This window comes from Leptodactylus fuscus, chromosome 1 (assembly GCF_031893055.1).
Source record: "Leptodactylus fuscus isolate aLepFus1 chromosome 1, aLepFus1.hap2, whole genome shotgun sequence".
NCBI classification, from domain to species: Eukaryota; Metazoa; Chordata; class Amphibia; order Anura; family Leptodactylidae; genus Leptodactylus; species Leptodactylus fuscus.
Genome location: NC_134265.1, coordinates 206,817,421 through 206,844,991, shown reverse-complemented (window position 1 = coordinate 206,844,991; position 27,571 = coordinate 206,817,421). Strand labels below are relative to the sequence as shown.

The window sequence follows — 27,571 nt, the reverse complement described above, 5'->3', positions numbered from 1 at the left end:
TTACTGAAGCAGTCAGTCAGGAAGAGCTAGTAGTGGGTAGACTAGCTAGGGAAACAGGGAGGGGGTGTGAGAGAGGGAGGGAGTCAGCTCTGAGTGTAATGGAAGGCATCATTGTAGTTGTAGGAAACAGAACAGGAACTTACCCATGTAGAAGATGCTACGAGCTCTCAGAGAAACCCCAAAATTACTCAAAATACTGCTAAGGGTATTTGATTGAACATATTAACCTATTAATAGCACTAACTGACCTTTTTTTAAAAAAATAAAAAAAATTTCCTGGAAAACCCCTTTAAGGTCCTTCCCCCGTGCACCAGCTGCCTCATTTGCATAAGACTTCAAAGTTCTTTTTCTCCAAATCTACTAAAAGAACATACACAACAACAATATATTGTTTATCACTGTAACGTGCCCTGTAATATAGTGATGGCAGTTGAATATGCTTGGGGGAGGTGGTATGGTCCCTTTAAACTCTATTAGCTGGGCAATTGGCAAAAAGGTGTGGATAATGAATAACAAACAGAGAGGTATAGTAGATTAAATGGTCAATAACTTTTCACACAACTTAGTCTCATTTAGGCCTTGTTCACATCTGCATTCGGGATTCCATTCGGGGATTCCGCTTGGGGATCCCCTGAACGGAAACCTATACGCATAGAAAAGCAGTTACCTGGGACTAAAAGCAGTTACCATAGACTACATTGGGGTCCTTGTGGTTTCCGTTCGGTTTACGCACAAAACATGTGGAGAGAAAAGTGCTATTAACACACCTTATATACTCTCTTTCAATATAAGGATATGTACATGCCTGACAGACTTAGTGCAAAAATAGGGCTTACAAAAAAATCCATATTCTTAAAAGGGTATTCCTACCAATGAAAACTGTATTTAAAATAGCTTTGCTACTGTTCTTCTCCTCCAGGCCAGCCAACACTTTGCTGTAGTAGCTCTGTGTCAAAAACATTGTTGCTGTGGCAGGGGAAGATTCTGATGTGAAACTGGGAAGTGTCAGAACAGGAGTAATAATAAGTACTAGTGATGGAAGTATGACTTTTCTTTACTATTTTTATCCATCCTGAGCTTTTTTTAAATGTACAGTTGGGTATTTAAATATGGAAGCCATTCAGGAGCTTTGTCACCAGGTCTCCGCAGTATTATACAGTGGAGACCCACAATCAGTGCCCATCCCATTTTGGGGTGAATCACTGACACCAGAATGAGATCCAGGAGCGATGCGTTGTCAGTAATAGAAGTGCTGCAATTTTACAATGTATTACTATGTATTGTATTAGTGATTAGATTCTCTGGGGTTCAAAACTCCTTAGGGGGTCAAAAAATTACAGTAAAAAAAATATAGTTCACATCATCCTTTTCTTACACTTGGTTCACACTAGTGTTCGGCTTTCTGTTCTTCCGGTCTGCTTGGTGACCTGAAAGATGGAAACTTAATCCGCTTAAAAAGCAGTTTTCCACAGAGATCTGCAGACCCCCATACACTAAAATGGGGTCTGCCAGGTTTCCGCCTGAAAAATGCTTGCAGGACTTTTCTCTCTGCATTTTTCAAGCAGATTCAGGGGTGGAAACTCTGCATGGACACTGAACGTGTGGCGTGAATCCAGCCATAGAACACATATAAAAGTAAAAAAAAAAAAAAAAAGTATCAAATGAATGGGTTTTAAAACTGACCGCAGGGAAGCCGTCCCCTATGCAGTTTCTCTGGGGAATAAGATGGGAACCCAGTGGGCGGAAACAGGGCCCACAGGGGCGCGAGTGTGAACACCCCCTAACCATGTCATTTTGGCTGCACAGTGAATGCAGTTAAAATAAAGCCTGTAAGTAGGTCGCACGTTTTTCCGCCACTTCCAGCTTCCCAGTCCTTTATACATTTACAAAGTACATTTTATTCTCCAAATATTAGGCCCCGATACGGCTCTGCGATAATAAAAAAAAATAAAATAAAGAAGTTATGGGGTTTGTGAGGCAGCAAGTAAAAAAACAAGAACTGAAAAGTGGCAGCGACAGGAAGGGGTTAAAGTGGAGTTCCTGTGAATGGAATTGATGTGCAGTTGCAGAAATGTCTCCAATAAAGCTGCCATGTGTGAAGTGTGTGACATGTTGGGTCCAGGCTCCTGGCTGCAGCACTTTGTCTGCTCCTCGGGTCCTCCGCGTCTCCCCGTCGGATTTCTTTGTTTTATATCCGATTTATTATGAATGGCCTGGGTGGGCGTGGCTACTGTCAGACAGGGAGGGGCCGCGGGAAGCAACGTCCAGTCCTGTTGGGGATTGGCTGCGATGTATAGAGGAGGGGTCACGTTATCGCCACGTGGGGGAGGTGGAAAGGAGCTGTGATTGGTTGGGGGGCGTGGCCCAACGCGGCTGTTCAGGAGGGGGAGCTCGTGTAACTTTGTGTGCTAGTTTTACGCCGGAGCTCAGAGCGGAGACCGGAGCTGGAGAACGATCCCCGGATGGAGCAGCAGCCCAGTGGCCGGAGCTGCACGAACGTAGGAGGAGAGCCTCTCATGAACCTGAACATTCACAGCACCACCGGCACTCGCTATGAGCTCTCGGTGCCCCTTGAAGAGACGGTGGACGGGCTGAAGCGCCGGATCTCTCAGCGACTAAAGGTGCCGAAGGAGAGGCTGACCCTGCTGCACCGGGAGACGTAAGTGTCGGCGCTGCCCTGCGTGTGTGTGCTGGGGGGGCTCAGCTCCCATCCCCACCATGACTTTTGTGTTGACGTGTAACCTCCACTTGCCCCAGGGACGTGCCGGTTCCCCGGTGTTTCCGTCCTTTGTTCTGTGCCCCGGGGAGGTGGGTCTTTGTGTAACGAAACTTCCTGGACCTCCAATGGCTGCTGCCTCTGTCCTCCCCCTCCTGTCCATGTGCCCAGATTCCTGTGCCCGTGCCCCCAATGTCTTCCTGTGCCCCCCAGCCCCCAATGTCTTCCTGTGCCCTAGTGTTTCCTTGTACCAGTGTTCATAGCCCATGGTGGGCTCCTCTATGGAGTCCTGCCTTTTGTCTTTGCTATGGCTGGCAGGAAGAGTCAGCTTCATTCAAAGATCCAGTGTGAGGCAGGAATCTACTCCCCGGGTTGGCCCCATCTCCCCTCTATTCTAGTAAGTAATTCAGGGAGGCTCTAGCAGCGGTGACATCACCGAAACATCTTACTCCACCTTCCCCCATCACCACTCGCACTCCCCAAGTGTTCTGGCCATAACCCCTTGATTGCCAAAACCCCCAAATCCGTGCTCTTGCTGCGTCTGTGTCATAGAACTGGGGTCTTAAGTTTCGTGTCTCTTCTTCAGGCGTTTAAGCTCTGGAAAGTTACAAGATTTGGGAGTTGCAGACGGAAGCAAGCTGACCCTCCTGCCTACGGTTGAGGCTGGACTAATGGTGAGTGAATTTGGTAGATTTCATGTAGGACGAGACCTATAATAAAGTGCACTTGACTATTAACCCCGCACCTCTCATTTCCTTCCATAGTCCCAGATGTCCCGCCCAGAGCAGTCTGTAATGCAGGCCTTGGAGAGTCTGACAGAGACGCAGGTGAGTAGTTCTGAAGTGGGTGGTTGCCACATTCTGTGTGATGTCACCAGGCACGCTATGACGCAGGTCATGCCTTTCCTCCTGACAAACAAGCCGGTTACTAATCAGATGGTGTCGAGGGTGGGGCCTTCTTTCTGTTTCCCCTCCCTTGTGTCGTTCCCATACTTTGTTTCTTAAAGTCCCAGCTTCCTTCTTGGTGGGGTTCTTTGGTGTTGGGGGGTCCCTGGTGATAGAAATCAATATGCATCGACTGCATTATATGACGACCTTCTGCCAGTGATTTGGCGAGGGTTTTCTTTGTTCAGAACAATTGCATTTCCTTATTGCGACACATTGTTACCGTCACCAGCTGTGTCATTCCATGTCACTGCTTGCACAGCAGCTTTTTATGCCGACTGCTCTTTACACAGTCGCCTTTTGCCAAGCCTTTGTACTTTTCTTCTTCTTGCCCTGTATTCCTCCCCTTAGCCTCCCACCCTACAAACCCTTCCCATGTCTGTACCTTATTCCCCCCCACCTCCTCCCTTGGCCTTGTTCTCCCGACTGCGTGCTGGACTCTTCTATTTTTAGCTGTTCCTGCAGGCGTGGGCTGGAGGGGGGTGAGTCAGAGAGAGCAGCCTGATAAAACTGGGAGAGTAGCTGCATTCATATATACATGGAAAAAAAGAGTACATGATGTACCTGCCATACACACAGGCTGTTTATGTATTGTCTTCAGTTCTTGCAGGGTTAATGTTCTGCTCTTTGTCCAGTGATGCGGGGGTGGGGGAGTCGTGACGTGGGGGAGGGGTGCTGAAATCATGACTGTTTGTGTGATTGAGTCGTGATGGTGTGCTGCTTCTGTGCAGCTTATGCTCTCTCTTCCTTGTGAATGGGTTCACAATGTGGCTTGTTTTCTGTTAACACATTCAGGTGCATGATGGTCACATCCTCTCAGTGAGGCCTCTTACCGGCTGAGGGTTAGGGTGAAGACTTTTAAGAAAAGGCTTTGGTACGGCCACTCAAGCCAAGACAATTTGCTGTTTAATCATGATATTAATTGCTCACATATTTTGATGCTATTGGCCGTGCAGGTAAATCTGCAAAACCATGTGACCATTGACAGCAAAAATCCATAACCATTTATTTGATGAGCAAACGGAGGTGGAATGCATGGACTGTGGAGTTCAGCTGTATGACAGCCATGTCTTGCTGGCCCCTGTTGAGGGTCTCCACCCTTATTATTCACATAGCTGCTGGTTCCTATATTAGGACCTTACACTCTAGGTTTAGAAGACTAACAATGAGTGACTAATAAAGGTATTGGTTAGGTTACTTTGCCATCAGAGGTAGCCATCTTGGAACATTGCTTTGTCTTTGGTATTTTGTCCGTATGTCTTTTGCTGACTTCGCTTCCTGGACATTTTCATAATAAGTTATGTTCTTTTTTTGTAATTTAAAATATCTCATTCTCACTTCTGTTTTTATCTTGAAGGTGAATGATTTCCTATCTGGACGCTCACCACTCACACTTGCGCTTCGTGTTGGAGATCATATGATGTTTGTACAGCTTCAGCTGGCTGCCCAACAAGCAGGGGGCTCCCATCTCCAGCATAGACATCTGATCACTAGAGGAACTGAGCACAATGCTGCCCCTCACTTCCGCACGCTGCATACAAGCACAACACCTGTACTCTCTCGACTGGCAGGCTGCACACAGGGTTCTTCTCAACCTACTGAGTCAGCACCAACTTCTTCAACTCACTGCGATGCACCCCATTCCTCATCCCTCACCACTAGCGTCTTCCGCTCACATGGAGAGGGTGTGGCTGTATCGCCCTGTGCAGAGGTGAGTACACCAGCAGTTTTAATCAAAGAAGATGCAAAGTATTTATTTTTTACTTATCTTACTTGTATAGTGGCAACATATTTTGCAGCATCTTAACGACATTGTCAGTGTCCCATATAGAGCTCACAATGTAAGTTAGGGCTGGGCGATTATGATCCAAATCAAACTCGCGACTAACTGACCATTTTACCTTGATTACAGTTAATTATTACCTTCAGGACACTCCATTTTACATATTCACACCCCTATTTAGATGCCGTGTACTGAATTTTGCTTTCAGTTAAGAGACACATCAGTGATCCTCATTGGATAATGTGTAGTTACTGACATATCCTTTAGCCATTGGACAGGATGGCAATGGAGGCAAAATAATTGAAATAATCGATGCGAGTTCATATCAATTAAGTGAACTGAGTTTTGATTTCAATTATTTTTCGATTAATTGCCCAGCACTAATCTAATTTCTAGATCTTGGAGTGTGAGGAGAAACCTGGTACCTAGAAGAAACACATGCAAACACGGGGAGAACTTACAAACTTCTTGCAGATGTTGTCCTTGGTTAGAGTCAAGTGTAGGACTCCAGTGGTGCAAGGCAACATAGCTAACCACTGAGCCATCATGTGAAGTCTTCAAGTGTTTGGGCTGCTTTCATGTGTATATGATCTTTTTTGGCAGTTAATGTAACATTCTCATCTGCTATACTTTTCCAGCAGGTACCATGTAGCAGCACCACACGCAGTAGTGAACCTCCTAGTCCTGCCCAATCTGCACGACCTCGAAAACCAGGTGCTATTATAGAGAGTTTTGTCAACCACGCTCCTGGAGTCTTCTCAGGGACATTTTCTGGTAAGTATATCTCCATTTTTTTGAACTGATAGGGGTCCATATTGTCATTAAAAAGTTACATAAGTTGGTGGAGTGCATATATAATGACCCAAGAACTCAAATATTACATGCTGATTGTTTGGACTCTTTAAAATGGACCCCATGAAAAGTTTGGATTTGAAGACTAAAACTTCTATAGCATCTGCATGCAGAAATTTGATTGTAAAGAAATGTTCATATCTTTACAATGCAGAAATCCCATTGATTTCTTCTATCATTTCTATGAAAGATAGACAGCACTGTTGTAGCAAGCAAAGGTTATATTATATGTATATATTTTGTGTAGACTTGTTGTTAATGCATTGATTCTCTATTTTCTACTGTATAACGAGGTGCCATAAAAAGGTTTTAATCATAGGTACTTGTAGGGATGGAATTAGTTCATTTTACCTATTAAGTTATTGTGCATTTAATCCCGCTATTACTATTTTTCTGCAGGCACTTTGCACCCCCATTGCCAAGATAGTGCAGGCCGTCCACGTCGAGACATTGGGACAATCTTACAGATCCTTAATGACTTGCTGAGTGCTACTCGCCATTACCAGGGTATGCCACCCTCACTCACAACACTCCGCTGTCACTCTCAGTGTACATCACAAATCAGAAATGCAAAGGCTACCTCTCTACAAAACGGTGATCCCCAGCAAACAAGCCAACCAACAGGACATTCCCATCCCCAAGTTCGCCAGTGCAAACCTACTGGTAAGTAAAATTCCTAAATGTGTGCAGTAACTACAGATTTCTTTTTGTGTGCATTGTTGTCAGATAATGGAAAATGGTTGTGTCCTGACTACTGAAACGGTTACCTGACCTCTCCCTTTGTATGCTGGTAGGGGCAGGCCTTTTTGTCTGTTTGTTCAGTTGGTTGCATGGAGGAGGGAACTAGACAAAGGCCTCTGCAAAATAAAGACCTCACAATGCTACTTTTAACTCCCACTCAAGATAGTATGTGTACATGGACAACATTAGTATTTCCCACCTCTCTGCATAATGTAGCCTCTTTGCTTTAATAGTAAGCTTGCACATGTGCATACATATGTGCCTTTTTTATTTTATACCTGCTTATATACAAATGTGTGCTCAGAAGGGTGGAGGAATGTAGGCTCATACTGAAGAATTGTGGGGTGAAGGCCTCTGTTTAATTACAAGGGATCGAGCAATTTCTGGGCCCGACACCCTTTCCTTCTGTTAGAGGACAGTGTACACATTCTCACACTTTGACTCTGGTTGTCAGTTGGTATCTAGACAGATTTGTAACTGGGGACCTCCCACCCCCACTAGAGGGTGTGGGTGAAAAAAAGGGGGGGTGGAATCTGTATGCATCTGGCCAGTTTCATTCTGTGTGTTTTGTGTTGGAGAACAAAGAAAGACTACGTGTGGGAGGGGTGAGCAGATCCCATTATACAGCAGGAAGCTGTGGGAGCTTCATGATAAAAAATTCAATGCCTGCGTGCAGCTGATAATCCACAGGCTTCTTTAACTGTTTCAGTTTAAGTAAAGTATCCCCTATTGCATACACTTTATGATTTGGAGAATAGATCATTTTGCAGAATACACGGGTGACTGGTTACACAATTGAAACCTCAAGAATTATGTATGCTTTATGTTCAGAGGCCTTTACCACAGTCCTTTCCCCATTTTTTTTTTTTTTTTTTTTCCGTTTAGTTGAATCAATCAGTGTTTCTTTAAGAAACTGCATTGAGAGCACCTTTTTATCATGTCTATTATATTGACTTTAAATGGAAAGTGTCAGTTATGTTATGTTTTTTTTTATTTTACAGGAGATCGTATGCGGCAAACGGAAAACAGGGCAACTCGCTGCAAAGTAGAACGTTTGCAATTGCTTATGCATCAAAAAAGATTGCGCCGGAAGGCACGGAGAGACTCCAGAGCTCCTTATCAGTGGCTTCCTACGCGAAAGTCTAGTCGGACCAGCAGTAACAGCAGTACATCAAGTGGTGATGGTGCCCTTGAGATGGACTTTGAGGACTCGCTATGGAAACCAGATGTGAAGGCTGAACTGAACTCGGAGTTTGTGGTGGCATGAGACATATCTTATAGTATCTTCACATTGTTTGCTCCACAGTAGAACTGCTTCTACAGCTGTATATGGACCATGGGAATTAAACCTTTGAAGATGTGATCGTTAAAGGAAAACAATACATGGCCAAACATTAAGTTTTCATTGACTTGAATAACAAAAAATAAAAATGTCTGCCTTAAACGCTTGTCATTGGCGGCGTTGCAGGTTTGGACTGAATCCTTGCATTGTGGAGTGTAAAGGCAATAATGCGCACTCTTGTTCCTGGAATAATGTTTATGCCTCCCCTGATCCTCAGACCAGTTCTGTAATACGTGAATGCACAGACAGGAATGTTCAGAGCTTGGAAATGCTTCTCAGAATCCGCCTGCTGTGGAATAGAACCTCAGACATGCTGCTGTTCAGGATGGACCTGCTCCTATAGGACTTAGTACTTGGAATTATCTGGGATGAGGAGAAACAGGGACTTATTTAAATACTTCATCCCCTTCCCCCAGTCATCACCGTTATTGTCATATGTAGCATCATTGTACTATGCTGTGGGCCTCTGTCCCTCCTCCACATGGTTTGGGGGTGGGATCTGTTCTGCATGCCATGGCTCTCATCCATCCTCACCCCTTCACTTACCATGAGGTGGGGACAGTAGCAGGGAGGGAGGCAGCATTTTATGCTGTGTCCAGGCTTTCTACATTTTTATTATATTTACCTCACATGTTGAATTATTTTTTTTTTTAAATAATTCCTTTTGCTCCCAGATCAACAGTTTAGTTTGTTTTATTTTAATGAAATTGGTATTTTTATTTTTTATGAAATGTTCTTGGAGCTGAATTTTTCTTTTTTAATGATGGGGATTTATTCTATATGCAGTATTGGTAAACATGGTAAGCTGTGTCGTTCTTATTTTATTTTTGCCCACTCTTCCTCCTTTTTCTGTTTCCTCTGTGCAGAGATAATTGGCTCCCTTCCCTCTTTCACCCACTGTGCCTACAGTGACGTATTTAGTTCTGTATGTACCAGGTATTTCCTGGCAGTCTGTGCGTGAGAATTGTTAGTGTGCTTCTCTCCCCCCCCCCTCCTCCCCCCCCACTTGTGGGTGTTTCAGGAAGAGGTGCTGTTCACTGACATTCGGCAGCGCTGTGATGTAGGGTGGCTAAGCTTTGGCCCTCTTTCTATTCTGCTGTCTTGATCTCAATGTTACCATTAGAGGAGTGGGTTGGTAATGTCACAGTCTGCATAGACAGCAGGCAGGCCGTGGGCATGGAACAACCCTCTGCTCCTCTTTGCCTTCTAGGTTTTCCTCTCTAGTCTTGTCTTGTATGAAAGAGTGGCTTCAGAACCACCACAATCTTCCTGTGTCACAATCGTGTGATCTGTTCTATTTGTATCCTATCAATTTATCTCAATGTGCTTGAAACATTGATTTAATTTAGAAATGCATGAATCAGAGGATTATCCTCGGTTATTTTTATGGTGCACTCAATGCATCCAATTGATAACCCTCATTTGCACATCATCTGCTTTATTTATGTATTTTCTTTATGGTTTCTAAACTCCATTTTTTTGTATAATTTTTGTACCTCAGGGTTACCCCACTTACTCACAGGTACACTGCTTTTCTGGTAGTACTGAAGGGTTAGACTAGTGCTGGGGCACATATTTATATGTAGCCAGGAATGAAAGTACACTAACCGGAAAAGTAGAAATTCAGTTAGTTTGTCAAATAAAATATGTAGCAGGACTAAACTACTCTGGTATCATTTTTTTCCCCCTCAAAACAGACCTGTATAATGAGTTAATTTTCAGAATAAATCAGCCACAAAAACTTTTTGGTACCCAACTGCAGTCTATTACTGTTTAAAGTGTTGTCCGTATAACCTTTTGTTGTTTCATGTGGACATGCATAGTTTCAGAAAAGAGAGTTCCTTGAGCCACTGGAAACAGTCACCTATGCTGTATGTTGCAGTATGTTACTATGACTGTATGTGGCATCTAAGGTTGGAAGAAAATCTTTATTTCAGTCCAAGACTCCGTATATCTTGCAGGGAAATCTGGTGCACTTCAAGTTTCACATTGGTGTTATAGTATGGACATATTGTACGCCTGAAGCATGCTTCTAAGATCATGAAGGTTCTGGACATTTGTTCATTGTACTAAAGCATGCTGTAAGGCAGTATTAATGTTGTGTAGCCCTCCAGAGTGAGTCTGCCATTCTCACTTCAGTGCAGACTATGCTGCTGCTATGGGGCCAGTGTAACCAGGGCTGAATGCTCTGTACCTCCTGCTTTCTGGATCATCAGTTGCCTGCAATGTATTCTGTGATTCCCCTGTTCTAGATGGTTGTCTGTATCTTTCTCTGTTTAGTGACTGGCTGCTGAACAGAGAAGAGTGCCAGATAACCAGGTAGTTTGATATAGTTGTAAACTGCCTGCCCTAGGGATGTTGTGCACATGGCCTACATCCTGCCAGCATTATGGGGGTACCACTTGCTTGGTATTGTTCCATATTGTCTGCTCCTGTCCACACACAGCAGACAGAAGCTCTACCCAGGGCCTATCATGCAGCTCATGAACCTTTGCAGCAAGGGAAAGAGGTAGGTGCCTATTGGAAGAGTATGTGCCGATCTGTATGTGTAGAGATGTGACTTTTGTCTAGATACAAATTTTATTTAGATCAAGCCTGTACACCTGTTTTCAGTAAGGTTTCTTGTGGTAAGAGTTCTTTGGCTAATGTCATAAAACACAGTATAATCAGTTTTGGGTATATCTCCAATTACCGTATATATTCGAGTATAAGCAGAGTTTTTTTAGCACAGTTTTATGACTAGCCGCAATGGTAATGTATAGGATATCCCATAAAATAGTGGAAAAAAAGCTTAAAATAATTGTTCTAAAACACTCCTTTCCCTAGAATACGTATAAAAGTAGAAAATGACTGTGAAACACATACACATTAGGTATCACTGTGTCTGAAAGTGCCCAGTCTACTGAATATAGGGTATCTGCAGTGCTCCTGTTCCATCAGGAAGGGGTTAATAGGAGCACTGCAGATACCCGATATTCAGCCAGACTGAATTCCAAATGAGGGGAAAAAAAAACAAGTTCTCAAGCTCAGGGAAGGGGCAGACAGACAACCAAAACAACCCCTCCCCTTCCCCAGCACCCAGCAACTACTACACCCAAAAACTCTGACCATTTTAATTTTTGAAATTTTCCAGTAGCTGCTGCATTTCCCCCCTTCGGCTTATACTCGAGTCAATAAGTTTTCCCAGTTTTTTGTAGTAAAATTAGGGGCCTCGGCATATATCCGGGTTGGCTTATACTTGAGTATATACGGTATGTTGGCTCAGTGGTTAGCAATGCAGCCTTGCAGCGCTGGAATCCTGGTGATCAAATCCCACCAAGGGCAAAAAACAATCTGCAAGGAGTTTGTATGTTCTTCCTGTGTTTGCATGGATTTCCATCCCATATTCCAAAGACATACTGCTAGGGAAAAATGTACATTGTGAGCTCTATGTGGGGCTTACAATCTACATAAAAAAAGACAGCTTATTATATAGTTACAGATCTATACTGCCATTAGCCAAAACTACACGATAAATTGTTTTATCGGTTAGATGCTATCAGTGTTTACATTCTTCTCATGGCTTGAGTGTGACTGTATTCCTCAGGGGCGGGCTCAAAGGCTGACTTTCCTGTGGGGGTCCCATGATATCCATTTTTGCCTCTATTCCTAAGAGTTAAAGCTTTTTCACTAAAGGCTTGGCTATTCAGGATATATTCAGAGAGCTATAGGGTTTTTTTGTTTTTTTTTCCTTTCTACTTTAAAGAAATCCTGTCAGTAGTAAATTGGTTATAAACCTAATCCCAGTACCTTGTAGAGGTGATTCTATAGTCTTCAAATATACCCTTGGTTATCCAGCTTTGTAGCCTCATGTTTATGTTAGCGGAAGTTTTATATACATTCAAATGAGGGGAAAGAGCTTTGACCAAAGCCCAGGCAGGCTAAGACACACCTTCAAAGCACTGTCCCCTCCTTTGTGTATAAATAAACATTTACATGTATCTGGGACTCCAAAGCTGACACACGTTTGGTAGAATTGACCTTAATGAGATTATGCATATAACCGATATGAAAACTTCTTGAATCTTTCTAATCCGTTTCAGATGCAAGAGTAACTGCTAGATTTGTCATCCTATCTGTATCAACGCTTAAGGAAAATGCTTATGAATGAAGAAAAATAAATTGTTAATAAGTATAAATGTCAAGACAAGTATTATTGGTTTCTGGTGCTTCAAGAACAGATTGGAATGAATACACTTTCCATGTATACAATCATGTAGTAAATCCCTGTGCTCCCTAGATGTGGAAAGAACAGGTTATATGTTTAGTGTACAGTGGAACGAACGCACATTCTGTGTATACAGACATTTGGTGAGTTTCATGTGTGGTCTAGACATGAAGATTATATGTGTAGATTCTTTTTGTATGCGTGTTCATTGCACTTTCATCTATACATATAGCCTGTTCATTCCCCATCTAGGAAGCACTGGGAATTAAGTGCATGCCTGTATATTTCTAATATGTATTCATTCCAGTATATTCTATACATATAACTTTAAATTCCATGCCTAGGGAGCATGGGATATTCTCTACATGCCTGTATTTGGGCATTGTGTGTAACATAAACAATATAACTTGTCCATTCCATGTCTAGGAAGCACATGGAATTCTCTATGTGCCTCTATATGTGCAATATGTGTTCATTGCATTATATGAGATCAAAGAAGGAAAATACTACACATCTCTGGGGTATAAGGGCCCAAAACTGCATGTGCCCACTGCATAGCCAAAACACAAGCTTGCTCTTTTTATAAAAAAAAAAAAAAAAAACAAACAAAAAACGCCACACCAAAATCAAAAAAAGCTATCTAACCAACCAAATCTTTAATTATGGTTAAGGATCTGGTTGGGATCAGAAACTCTATTAGAAGGTTAGACAATTGATGCATGTACTGCTACATCATACAGAGTTTTAATCGCTTTTGATGTCTGAGGTATGCAGATATATTAGCATGTTGAAGTATTTTTTTTTTTTAAGAATTTTTAGTAATATGAGATCGGTGGGGATGCTGAATGACTCTCACTGATCGCATACTAATTATATTTAATCAGCTGTTTTCTGCACCATGTACAGAGCTCCTTACTTCTGGACTTTACTGTGCCTTTACGGTCAGTTCACATGGGGGAATTTGCCGCAGATTTGTTTTCAATAGGAGGCAGACAGGGGTGAACCTACCCCTTTCGCTGCCCGAGGCGAACTACAGAAAGCCCCCCCCCCCCCGGAGGAGGGGGCATGGTGCCGCAAAAGGGGCGTGGTGAAGCGAAGGGGGTGGGGCTTAGCGCCGTTCGCAGGCAGAGAGCAGGCACGGAGAGGACCTCTCTACTCCAGTGGCCTCCCCAAACCACCGCTCAGTGCTAAGCCAGTCCAGGACAGCTTGTCCTGGACTGGCTTAGGTAATCAAAAATACCACCCTCCCTGGGGCCCTGGCATAGCGCTGCTTGAAGCGGTTGCTTCAGGTCGCCTCATGGGAGGTGCCGCGCTGGAGGCAGAGATCACAGCAGCACACAGAAAAAAAGAAGCATCCTGCTCAATCTTGCCACGGATTCTGCTTGCGGGGTCTGCGGCGTTTAGCTACCCGGACACTCGCATTGATAATCTGAAGGGGCTGCCTTTGGGCACTGAAAGTTATTGTTGTGGACAGGGCTGGAAGCAGCTTTGTTCCTGTGCAGGTAATGGTCTCAGAGGGCTAGCTGTGTCTAGTATTTGAATACAATTGGAGCTGCTTCCAGCAGTAGGATCAGCTGTTCAATGTAGGGTCAGTGGATTGGGTGAACAATACAGGAGACAAACCTTTCCATTCTAGTTTTCTCTCTGTAGATGTCCTTGCTTAGTTTTGGCCAATGCTAAATCCATATGGTACTTAAAAAAAAACAAAAAAAACAGGAAATGAACAGAGCATGCAGCCTACAAGTTGGTGAACAGGCGAGTTGGGAATATCCATGATGGAGAGAAGGAATGGAATGGTCTTTTTGCTCACTGTTTTGTGATCTCTGCCTGAGAAATCTATTATTTTACTGGTGAGACACTACATTAGGAAAGCAAGGGGCTGCTATTACAGCTCATTGCCATGAGTGCTAAGCTGTAGTAGTGCAGCTGAGTTACTACATAGTGGACAGAGCCATCTGCTTCTCTTTCTATACACTGTAGTATAAACATCTGATTGCAGGTGTCAGACACCCATTGATATTAAATGAATGATCTATCCTAAGTAAAGGAAAATAATTGTCAGTGTCCGACAACCTCTTTAGGGTTCATTCACACTGAGTTTTTTGGAGAGGATTTTGGTGCTGAATCTATGTCAGAATCCACGTGGAAAAAATGCCTCCCCATAGAGTTTTATGGGTTCTGCTAATTTTTTTCCGCTAGTGGGGGGAAAAAAATGCTTCATTTAGGCAGATTCCGCCTGCAAAAACAAGCGCAGTCAATGGGAGGCAGAAAATCCACATGGAAATTGCAAAAATCCACGTGGAATAGGCAAATTTCCTAATGAATGGGCCTAGCCGGGAGGGAGGCTCGCAAGGCAAACGTCCGTGGCTGAATCAGCCGTGGAATCTGCCTGAAGAAAGGTAAACTTGCTTCATTGTTCCTGCTCACGGAAAAAGGAAATGACAGGCTCCTATTGATCTCAATGGGAGGTGGCAGGATTTTGATGCAGATTCTGCGTCAAAATCCTGACCGTTTTACCCTGTGTGAACTAGCCCTTAGCGTGCATTCACAAGGAACAAAATGGTGAGGAATTTGGTGTAGAATGTGAATGAACCTGACATGTAGGGTTCTTCTGTCCACTTGAAAAGTCGGACATCTTTACATGCGGACAGTGAAGGACAGGCACAGAGTGCAAAAGAACGCACCCGATCGCCATTTAAATAAATGACAGGTGTCACGGACACAGCTAGTGTCCGCTCCTAATGTCCGTGCGAAATTTTGAACGGACACTAGCAGCGGACACTACCTGTCGGACACAGATGGTCGTGTGAACGCCCCCTAACAAAAAAAAAACAACCATAATTAAACATCACACAGCTCAAGAGATTCAACAGTTTGGAAATAAAAAACAGAAACAGGAAATTGCTTCCTATGACTGTACTTATACTGTCATGTACCTTTAAGGAGCACCTTTCCCCCTACGCCCAACAGCAGCACAACTGGGTAATCCTGCCCCTATGAGCTGTTAGGACAGGTGGAATATTTAATTACCTAACAGCAATTAACCCCTATAAGAGGTCAGAGGACCAACTCCCCTTTGTGTTTTTTTCTGTCCTGTGGGACAGGACAGGTGGACGGGGGAGAGGTGCTTTGGCCTCCTATAGGGGTCCCCTCTCCCCCCCTAAAGATTGTACCTTGCTGCGTGGCTCTCTCCCTGCGCCGGTCCGGGTTCCCTGCTGGAGCAAGTGGGTGTCACCTGATGGTCCCCGGGATCTTCTGCTTCCAGTATCCTGGGTGATGACCATTGTATCTAATCCTCCGCTCTGCAGGCGGCATCGCGGACGTCCGGGCGCTGCAGGTTCCGGCAGGTAGGAACCTTTTGTCTGCCGGCGGGGGCTGGGAACTACTTCTCAGCTCCCAGGTTCCGTCCGAGCCGGGGACTGCTTCCGGGGAAACCACGCATGCGCAGGCCGCACGACTAAGGTATGTGCCGCGGCAGGCTGCGCAGGATCATAGGAAACAATGAACAGCAGGTAAGCAACTGCTGTTAGTGTGTCTTCCCTCCCCCCCCCCCCCCCGCTTGCTCGAAAGGGGGGGGCGAGTTGTTATGAAATTAGGTGGAGCTCGGACCCAGGTGAAGGGGGCGTGGCTCCACCCCTGTCCCTCCCCCAGCCGACCTATTTAAACCCCCCCTCCACCACAGTATGGTACCTGTCGCTCCGGTTGCAGGTACTTCTGAAACATTGCTGCCTCAGGAGAAGCTCAAGAGCTGGAAGTTCAACTGCGTGTTATCAAGGTTGGTGGTGGTGGTGGTGGTGGTGGTGGTGCTGGGGGGGGGGGGGGGGCTGCTGCTGTTGTGGCTACTGTTGTTGCTGAGGTCCGGATGTTCTGTTTTATGCTGCTTCTTTCCTTCTAGTATGTCCTCCTCATCCTCTTCGACCCTCCCTCGGAGGAAAACCACTGCGAAGAGGAGACATCTGTCTTGTGCCCGATGTAATATCCCCCTCCCTGACGCCTGTGAATACAGGTACTGCCAGGGATGTAGAGCGCCTCCCTCCGAAGCTACCCCAATCAGAGAGATGGTCTCCTGGGTTAAGGACTTCGTGTCCCAGTCCATGAGGAAAGTGGATGAGACCATTTCCCACCTCGCCAAGAGGCCTCGGTTGGAGCCTTCTGAGCCCTCCCTCCCGCCCCTAGAACGCCTTCACATCGGGGAGGTTGAGTCTTCAGAGGAAGACCCGGTGGTGGTGGAGAAGGAGGTGTTTCCCCTCGAAAAGATGGGTAGACTTTTCAGAGTCCTCAGATCATGTGATCGGGAGGCAGGGGAAGGGCCAAGCAGGAGGGCAAAGTCCTTTAAAGCTAGTGCGGACCTGGTCCAGGTAATGGAAGGCGAGTGGAGGCGTCCCGAGAAAGCATTTACACCTTCCGCTAGGTTCAGGGCACTTTTTCCTATATCTGAGTCCCAGCAGGGGGCCTGGGGACCACCGCCAAAAGTAGACGTGGCAGTTGCCAAACTATCCCGCCGCACAGTCCTGCCAGCCGAGGACGGCTCAAGTCTGCAGGACCCGTTGGACCGCCGCGTAGAGGGGTCCCTGAGGCGGGCATACTCTGTCGCCTCGTCGCAGGCCTCCGTGGCCATATCGGCTAATGAGGTGGTCTCTGCCCTACAGGCCGAACTATCTTCCCTTGCTAGGGATATAGACACGGGGGTCCACCGGGACGACCTCCTATCGGCTATGTCCGATATTAATTTATTGGTGGACCACTTGGCTGAATCCTCCAGGTCGCAACTAAGACTCGCCTCCAAATCTATGGCCCTCACCACTGTGGCCAGGCGATCGTTGTGGGTTAAACCATGGAGGGTGGACAACTCCTCCAGACTAGGGCTTTGTACCCTGCCCTTTGAGCCCGGTAGGCTCTTTGGCAAAGCCCTGGACAAAATCATGGAGGATCTGGCGGACACTAAAACTAAAAATCTGCCGCAGCCGCCAGAAAGGAGAACTGCCTTTCGAGGCCGAGGGTCCTCCACCAGAGGTTTCAGGGGGCGTGGACGCTCCGCTCCCCAGGGCCGAGGTAGAGGACGTGGTACTTTCCGTGACCGTAAGAAGGATCCCTGACCCATTAGTGGTCTGCCATCCTGGGAGAAAGCGGGCCCGTCCATCTAGGGCCCCGACGCAAAGGTCCCAGGGTCCTTGGCTACATCTAGGCTCCACCGGCCGAGAGAACATCTTGCCCTTTTTAGGGCCCCAAACAACTTCATCTTTGAGTACCCGTCCAGAAGGATCTCCCTCCAGGCTTCGTGGTTTCCAGAATCTTGGGCGAAGGACTCAGGTTCATCTTCGACATAGACCGCTTCCGTCTCGGGATGCGGCTTCCTTAGGGAACCTTCAGGCCAGGTACACTCGCAGGATCTCTCATAGCTCGGCCCAGGACCTTAGATCAATGGGACGAACACCCAGATGGAAAACCTTGTCTTCAAGTTTCCACCCTCCCAGATGGCAGAATTTCAGCCCCCCCTATCTCCAGGGGAGTAGTATCCACGGGTCTTCCCCCAGCTCCCTAGTAGGGCTGGGGAGCCCTTTAGGGGGACAGAAGGCCTCTCAGAGCCAGGATCAAAGAAGACCCGTTAAGATTTTTCACGATTCCATCAAATCGAATCCAGTTCCGGGGATTCACCAGGGACTCTCCTACCTGGAGGCACCTTCTCTATGTCAAGAAGCTGCGAGTCCGGAATCGCTGTCCCTAGGGACTAAAAGAGCCTATCCAGTGAACCATCAGTGCCCGGCCAGGATTGGCCCGGCAGACCCATCTTCACGATGGCAGGTCCTCGGTCAGGTTTACCTAGACCCTGTTGACCACAGATGCCTCCCGGTCCAGGGGAGCTCATCTGGGGGAGACCCTGGTACAGAGCACCTGGCGTTACCTGAAGAGAACGCGCTTACCCAGCTGGCAAGAAATTACCAGAGCTCAGGTGAAGCTTCTGACGTGGACTCCACAAATTCGGGAGTAAAGAACCAGGACGGACAGCCTGTTCACAGCCGTTTACGGTCATCCCGGACAGAGGACGAGAACCCTCTCCACGTCACCAGACGCCAGGATCCTCATCTATTTGGATCTATGTATTCCCCAGCGGCCAGCGGTTCAAATTCCAGGTTACAGTCGGTGGGACTGACTCACCAAAATGCGGAGGACCTTAGCCAGGTCATCCCCAGACCAGGATGCTCTCCACTATCCTATCAAAGGATGAGGTCTCCCCGAGGTGGATCTGATGGCCACCTCAAACGGCGCTGCAATATAGGAACGTCGCTCCCCAGTTCGGGAAGACAATCCTCCAGCGCTGTATGCCCTGTCAATACCAGGGAGGATCAGACGGAAGTGCGTCTACCCTCGTCAACTGAGGATTCGGAAGGTATTGACAAAACGCAGGCAGAACCGGAACTTGGCAAGGAAGTCGCCATTCTGGTTAAAAAGGGCATGGTTCACCGTCCTCACTCTCATGAGACGGAGGAACACCTGGAGGCTTCCACCAGTGTAAACTCTGGTAACCCGGAACAGCCGGCCCTATCAAGGCCTGAACAGATGCAACCTCACTGCCTGGAGGTCAGCCAGCCTTTAGCTGGCAGAAGAGGATTATCCCAGGGAGTGCTAAGAACTTTGGCGCACTCAAGAGCAGAGTCAACTAACCAGAGCTACCAGAGGGTCGCCCGAATCTTTCAGAACTGGTGTTCGAGTAACCAGCGCGACCCTGATAGGAATGCAGTCTTGGAGTTCCTACAAGACGGCCTGGAGAAGGGGCTAGCACCTGCTACCTTGAAAGTCCAAGTCTCAGCTCTGTCCGCACTCCTGGAGACCCGGCTAGCACTAGATCCTCTGATTAAGCAATTTTTAAGAGGGGCTACTAGACTCCGTCCTCAGGTGCAGCCACCGGTCCCGATCTGGGACCTGGCCGCAGTTTTGCAAGGGCTCTGTGCGCCCCCCTTTGAGCCCCTATCTGAGGTGGATTTGAAGTACCTAGCATACAAGATAACTTTCCTGTTGGCAATAACCTCCGCCAAGAGGGTCGGTGAGCTACAAGCCCTAGCGGCCTCTGAGCCATTTATAACCTTCTTTCCAGACAGAGTGCAACTGAGGTTTGTCCCAGGATTCTTGCCAAAGGTACCCACGCCTCAGAATGTTAACCAGGCAATCGTCTTACCAGCGTTTTTTCCCTCTCCCACCTCTGAGTGGGAGGAAAGGATGCACAAGTTGGACTTGGTGAGAGCATTGCAGATTTATCTAGAGCGGACTGCGTCCTTTCGGAAGTCAGAGAATTTGCTGATCAATGTGTTTGGCCACACCAAAGGGACCAAAGCATCCAAACCAACTCTATCAAGATGGATTAGAGAAGCCATTATCTGCTCCCTACGTGCTCAGGACCTCCCGGTACCAGACCTTATCCGTGCCCATGCCACCCGAGCAGTGGCGACATCATGGGCCGAGAGACGTTTTCTTTCCTTGGAACAGATATGTGCAGCGGCTTCTTGGAGTTCTCAGCTAACTTTCGCCAAACATTATAGACTTGAGTGGCGAACAAGGGAGTCCACAGCATTTGGACATTCGGTATTGGCATCAGCTTGCCAGAATCACCCGCCCTAAGGGAAAGCGATACTTGCTAAATCCCCAGTTGTGCTGCTGTTGGGCGTAGGGGGAACGAAAGATTGTGAATGACAATCTGTTTTCCCTTAGCCCAAACAGCAGCACAAGGCTCCCTCCCTATGCTGTAATTGTACTATTTGTTTGGATGTCATATTACTTCTGTTAAATAGATGTCTAAAACTTTACTTGCTACTAACACAAAGGGGAGTTGGTCCTCTGACCTCTTATAGGGGTTAATTGCTGTTAGGTAATTAAATATTCCACCTGTCCTAACAGCTCATAGGGGCAGGATTACCCAGTTGTGCTGCTGTTTGGGCTAAGGGAAAACAGATTGTCATTCACAATCTTTCGTTCACCATGTCCACCAATTCTAGTTCTTAGCGTTTGTTAATAGATGCGGCTCTATCAGTGCAGTAAGAATTTTTTTTCTATAGCTTCTATCATTGCTGAGCAATAAGTGCACATGATTTTGATGCAGGATGTGCTATTTAGTCTCTGTAATGTCAGACTGTGTTCACATCTGGGTTGTAGTGTCCATAGGAGATTCCACCGCAGAATATGTCTAAAATTGTTGGAAAGAAAAGTTCTAAAGGAGGACCCTTCTCTTCGCTAGTTTCAGTATAAAACCAGTGGAAACTCACCAGACCCAATTATATAGTATTCACAGGTTTCCGCATCTAACCGCTTTTTAACCCCTTCCTACCACAGGCATTTTTTGGATTTTCGTCGATTTTGTCTATGTTTCGGTACAATTCCGAGGATACCAAATTTATATGGTGTTCGTTACATTTCCCTTACATCCTACGAGCAGCACAATACGGGATACTTCTGCCCCTGTGTGCTGGTAGGACAGGTGGAATTTTTAATTAACAAAAAATAAATGTGCATGGCTTTGTTACCCTAAAGAGGTTTTTTTTTCTGTCCTGTGTGGTGGGACAGGTGGAGGGAGGTATTTTTTGTCCTCCCATATGGTGTTTTTCATAAGGTTTTCATATCCTTTTCTTCAGGGCTGTGTCCAGCTCTTTTTCTTCTTTCTTTGTTGCAGCTCTGTGTTTTGAGCTGCAAGGAAAGTAAGGGGTTAGTTTCTGTTCTCCACCGCTACGCGTGCTTCTGCAAGCTTACCTGCTGCTTGGAAGCTGGCGTCTCCTCCAATCCCAGAAGTGACGTAGGTCACTTCAGTTCCCAGAACCCTTCTGAGGTTCTGGGGAAACTGGTTTGTGGTTGCACATTTTGCAGCTTACTTCCGGTGTTTCCCCTATTTCTCCACAGGATTCTTCTGCTCTTTGTTTTATAGGGCTGCGGTATATGAGTTGCGGCATATCATGTGTGGGGAAGGGGGGGGGGGGAGTGTAGGGTTTGTGTTAGCAGGCACAGGTTGCTCCTCCCTCTGTCCCTCACCTCCTTCCCCCTCCCCTGTCTTACTGCCATAAATTCTACTCTGCCCTTATGGACAAGGATTCTCTTGTTTAGTGGGAAGCTCTGATGGATATGTCATTTGCCTGACACTATTTATTTTGGTTCCTGCTCTTACTAGCACTTGTGTGTGTGATTCTATTCTCTAGGATCTCTGGTCCGCACTTAAGGTACCTTTCCCATTCATTTTGTGTTGTTTTAGCAGTCTGCTGACTTGTCGTGTTTTTCTATATAGATGTCTTCTTCCACCTCTGGTGCTGATGGGGACTTTAGGAGTAAGAGATGCTCTTAGTGAAAGCACCTGTCTTGTGTGGATTGCAACATGCCACTTCCTGTTGGATACGAGCTGTCTCGCTGCCGCCAGTGCTGTAGTCCCCACATGGAAGAGCCTTCAATGCGAGATGTCGTGGTGTGGGTCAAGGAGTTCATGGAGGACTCCTTGAAGGAGATCTGCGACTCCATTTTCCAAATTTTTAAGAAACAGCATTCTGAGAAGCAGTCTCTCTCTCTGCCTTCTGAAGAGGATCTTCAGGCAATTTATGAGATGCTCTCTTCTGATGACAACACTATTGAAGATTCCAGCAGACCTCTCTTTCTTCTTGAGAAGATGTATAGTCTGCTGATTTCCATCCGGTCAAGAGACCGTGATGTTGACAGGGAAGCCTCTACCTCCACCAATAGGGGGCACAGGGCCTTCCAAGTGGATGAGTCTCTGGACAAACTTATGCACCTAGAGTGGAAACACCCTGAAAGGGACAATATCTCCACAAGAAGATTTAAGGCCTTATTTCCAATTGTGGAGTCTCAGCTGGACCGTTCCAATGCTCTGCCTAAAGTAGATATGGATGTTGTCAAGCTGTCCCGCCATACGGTGGTCCCTGAGGATGATGACTCCAACCTCCAGATCCTATGGATAGGTGTATAGAGGGGACCCTGAGGAAGTCTTATGCTGCGGCTTCTGCGCAGACCTCTATGGCTATTGCCTTTAATGATATCGCTAATAAACTGCGCGTTGACCTTGCCCAGTTGGAGCAAGACATTGATTCGAGTGTTTCCAGAGATGATCTCCTGGCTTCCCTGAGCTCTATCTTCCTGTCATCAGATTATTTAGCTGAGACGGCCCAACAGCAGGGTAAATTTGCAGCATAATTGATGGCTCTCTCTATGGCTGCTAGGAGACCTTTATGGTCAAAGCCCTTGAGAGCGGATAACGCTACCAAGTTCTTTACCCTTTGAGGTTGTTCGGCAGAGACCTGGATGACATAATGGAGGGTCTTGCTTATAGGAAGGGTGTAAAAGTCTACATCAATCCTTCAGAGGCAGATCTAGACCTTCCAGGCAGGGTTACGGTTATCGGCCACAGTACAGACCTCAATCTTAGAGGCGTCCTAGATACCAATCTAGGGGCTCTGGATGTAGATTCCACAAAGACAGGAAGAATCCTAGCTTTTGAAGGTTGGGTTCTTCCTGTGGCCAACACTCCAGATGGGGGACATCTCTCCCAATTCCTTACCTTCTGGCGGTAAATTATTCAAGATTCCTGGGTCTTGCAGGTGGTAGAAAGGGGATATGCCATCAAGTTCCTCCATCTACCTCAGGATCGCTTTATTATGATCTGTTCTTTTCCTGCCACTTAGCAGGATATTCTGGAATGCTCCATTCTCAAGTACATCAAAAAGGGGGCCCTAGAAAGGATTCAGTGTCTACTCCCCAGTCTTTATGGTGCCAAAACCATCAGGAGGACTGGAGGATGATTATAGACTTAAAGGGGCTTTATCAGCAAAATCATGCTGATAGAGCCCCACATATGTGTGAATAGCCTTCAAAAAGGCTATTCAGGCACCGCTAAAGTTATATTAAACTACCCCCCAGTTTTAAAATAAAACCCTAAAACAGAATATGATCAACTTACCCATCGTGCACGGTGGGCGGGCATTCAAGGTCCGCCGTCTTTTTCAGCCACGCCTCCTCTTCCAGCGATGTCCTCGGGTCCCATCTAACTTGCGAACTGACATTGATAAATGACATGTGATACTGAATCGCACCCCCTACCCCTCTGCTCTTTAACCCTTTCCCAACATCCGCCGTACTAGTACGGTGAATGCCAGGTATGTAAAGATGACGGCCGTCCGGCTCCCGAGTCATCTTTAAACACCCAACATCTGCTTTATACAACAGACACCGGCGCTAATGCCAGCGATCGATGCCTGCACTGATCGTGGGTACTGCCCTTCATGCCCCCTTGATGAAGTCTTAGGGCAAAACGGCATTGGGGTGAGCATGAGAGAGAGTTTGAGAGAGTTTCTCAGTAGTTGATACCTTTTTTTAATGGCTAACTTAAAAAGTTTTTTGATGACATATCGAGCTTTCGGGACTACTATAAAGGTCCCTTCATCAGGATGGTATAACACAATTTCTGAAGGTAGGCATATATATATACAGAGAAATGGATTGTTAGATGCAAAATAGATGGAAAACAGAACATAATGTAAATAAACAGTTTAAAAAAATGTATATATCAGTTCACAGGAAAGTTCTCTGGGTTTATAGTTTCTTTGATCAGTGACGTGTTGTCTAGTGGTTGTAAAAGGCCATAAAACCCTGCGCCTGATTTAACCCCCTTCAGAGAGTGTTAAGGGTCACCATAAGTTTAAACTCCCATATGAGGCGATCTTTTCTGTTCACATACTCGTCAGTCTTTACTGCTGTAAAATCTTCTTTCTTTCTGGTTTCTTGCATCATTTGGTGGGCGGGGTTTCACAGGCAACCTGCCATTTAGCTCCGCCCCCAAATTCGCGTATAGCTCCACCCACCCATATTGGACTATGAAGTACAGGCAGCAGCAACTCGATTCTGTGTTACATACAGAGACTGCCTGTCTCTGCCATATTGAACACAATTGTATTAGCTAGCCTGATAACTGGGAGAACAGAAGAAATGAAAGCAGCTACTCTCCCCTATCTGCTAACAGGAACCTAGGTCATGTGGTGTAGACACAGGAATAGCTAGATACACAGGCTCGCTCCCTGCACTTAGCCCCTCCTCCCTCCCCCCTGAGAGCAGGCAGATACATCACTTGACTCATGAGCAGCTAGGTCAGGGCTGTGGCCACAAAGAACTGAATAAAGTAATATAGTGGACAAACAAAGCAGTTCTGCTGAAGCAATGTATTTAGGAAAAGTCTTACATCCACATTAACAAGAAGTATAGATAGGATCCTTGTGATGGGACAATCCCTTTAATACTGTTGATTTGTTTATACCTGTCCTGTCATGACTATGCATCTGTTCTAACAAAGAAGACCCCAGCATTTGTACTGGCATACATGTAGCAAGGATTACTAAATAAAAAGTGCTCAATTTTGCTAACTTTTTAAGGGTGGAAAAATTCATACTCATTCTGCCATCTCAGTCACTGCTGTACTTCTTGTCCTTTGCTGCTTGAAAAAGGTGGACTTCTGAAGAACACAGACTGTGATGCTGTAGAATCAGAAATGAATCACTTGAGCATCCAATTCTTCGCTCATCAAAACATCTGTATACATATGGCAAAGAAGTATATGGCACGAGAAATAGAAAAGCATTAATGTCTTAGAAAAAAATACAAAGAAACACGGGCTTTCTGTTTCAATTTTGTGTAGCATTTGAAATATAATTGCGCTATTCGTCCAAACTTTAAGGCCTGGGTGCACAGTATAATCCGAAACTCCAATGTATACCCAACGTTACCGCTCCATACCCCTCTAATGTCTTAGCTCATGATATTATATAATTCTACTAAATCATGAATACATTAAAAACAGTTGAGATGAGCCAACTTCTCTTCTCCGGTTCTCAATTGCCTGTCTGAGTTTTTTCAGCGTTTCACATTACCTGTCAGTGGTTATTGTGGTCCTAGTAGGCTTAAAGTCGACCAATAATACCCTTTTCCGGTCCCATAACACAGTTGCCATGACTTTACCAGACGTCTGTGTTTGTTTGAATTTTCACTTGCGCGAAGAGGAATGCCACCACTCACATGATTGTTGTTTGGTCTCAGGCGTAAAGTGAAACGTCCAGGTTTTGTCACCCATAACAATAGAGTCCAAAAAGTTGTCCTTTTCATCTGCATAGCGGCGAAGAAATTTGCGGGAAGAATCAACTGATTGCTGTTTGTGGTCTTCCGTCACCATTCGTGGTACCCATCTTGCACACACCTTCCGATATTGCAACTTTTTCATTAAAATGTTGTGGATGGTGCTCCATTCTCAGTGGCTACCAAACCAAGATTGAGCATCCCACACAGACATATGAACAGTTTCTTTGTATCCCCAACACTTTGGAGACCTTACTTTTGGGATTGTACTTGCAATAATTCATACAATGGGGTTTTCTGACCTCAATTGCAATTTTCAAACTGAGAACCTATATGCAAGCAGAGGTCATCTGTTCTAACAGCATACAGGTGCCAAATGCTGGTAGTGGACGGTGATGTGTGCCGATCTGCTTTAAGTTATAGGAGCACTGCTGCTGTTTTCCGCAACCACCGATGGGAAGGTGATTAAATATAATAAACAGTATCACCATTCCTGTGCTTTGGTGCTGGCCTTCCGGCATCTTCTGGTCTTAAAAGTGTCATGAATGACATCAGAGCCCGTAACATTGTGACATTGTGACATCAGAGTCGCATCATAGTGCAAAATGTTACATGGGTGACAGTTTCTGTTTGGACCTATGCCGAACAAAACTCTTGCATGGTTCATCCAACACATACTTTCAGTGCCTCCCAGCAGTTTCAGTTCTGAAGGTAGAGAGCAGGAGTTGCCGGGCTGCACTCTGCAGAAGTAGTTAGGGTAAGGGCCAGATCTCGGGGCAGGTAGCCTGCCGGCCCAGCTGCCCAAATTTCAGTTGACTCTCCTGGAATTTTCCCAGTGATATACATGGCCAATCTGTCCCTGTGCTTTAAGTCATTGATATGAAAATTCAATTTAGAGCTGGAATCCCCCTTTAACTCTTTACCACACCATGATGTACTATTATGTCATAATAATGGCACTCACTCAGAGCTGGTGTCAGCTGTAAGACAAAGATGACACCACCGAAATTTGGTGTACTAATGTACACCACACAACTTATATATTCTTTTTTTTACCATCCGCTCTTCATTCCCCTTTAGGAAAGCCAATGCTCAATACGCCCCTTTGAGGATTGCAGCTTTCAAAATGTAGTCGCGCCCTAGGGAATTTCCCTTTACTGGCACCTTAGGGACTCTGCAAACATGACATGGTGTCCAAAAACCAAACACTCTAAATCTGCACTCCAGATGTCACATAGCTCCTTCATATCTTCCCCGTGCTGTGTTCCCAAACAGAAGTTTATGCCCACATGGATAACAATTAGAGATGAGCGAGTACTATTCGAAATGGCAGTTTCGAATAGCATGCACCCATAGGAATGAATGGAGCCGGCTGTTTCGAACAGTACTCGCTCATTTCTAATAACAATGGTGTACCCAGGATAATGTGCTTGTGTAAATACTGTATAAACTGCTATTTGGGCAAATAGCAGGACACAGAAAGGAAAGAGTGCTATGTGGGTTTTGGAGCACAGAAATAGACAGTTTTGTTATTGGATGCCATGTGATGCTCCTGATAGGCCAGTGAAGTGGAATCCCCTTGACATGTGACCCCAGATAGGAAAGTACCCCCTTCAAAGAATTTTTCCAGGGGTGCAGTGAGTCCAAGTGTTGCATTAATTTGTTTTCTAGAAATGAATGCGCAGCTGATGGTGAAAAGTGAAAATTGCAGTTTTTCTAGAAATGCATAATTTCAGTGCACAATATTTTGTGCCTTGCCTATATCTAAGATGAACACTCAAATAGCTGATAACCACTTAACAGAATTTTTAGTGCATGTCTCTGCTGACACAAGCTGAGTACAACATATTGAGCACTGAAATGGATCACTACCAGCTGGGCATAC

At 45.7% G+C, this 27,571-nt stretch overlaps 1 protein-coding gene across 3 annotated transcripts; it reads left to right on the top strand.

Moving 5' to 3' along the window:
• The first annotated feature begins 2,401 nt into the window (after positions 1 to 2,401).
• On the top strand, positions 2,402 to 10,629 carry MIDN (midnolin). Of its 3 annotated transcripts, none has more exons than XM_075283527.1 (7): positions 2,402 to 2,659; positions 3,303 to 3,390; positions 3,481 to 3,543; positions 5,018 to 5,371; positions 6,082 to 6,217; positions 6,695 to 6,958; positions 8,041 to 10,629. In XM_075283527.1, exons 1-7 carry the CDS (start codon positions 2,463 to 2,465, stop codon positions 8,301 to 8,303), a joined length of 1,365 nt encoding a protein of 454 aa, XP_075139628.1. In that variant the 5' UTR covers positions 2,402 to 2,462; the 3' UTR covers positions 8,304 to 10,629. The 3 variants fall into 3 exon arrangements, with proteins under 3 accessions (XP_075139628.1, XP_075139622.1, XP_075139616.1); XM_075283521.1 differs by having other exon boundaries at positions 6,085 to 6,217; positions 8,038 to 10,628; XM_075283515.1 differs by having other exon boundaries at positions 8,038 to 10,626.
• Positions 10,630 to 27,571: the final 16,942 nt, after the last annotated feature.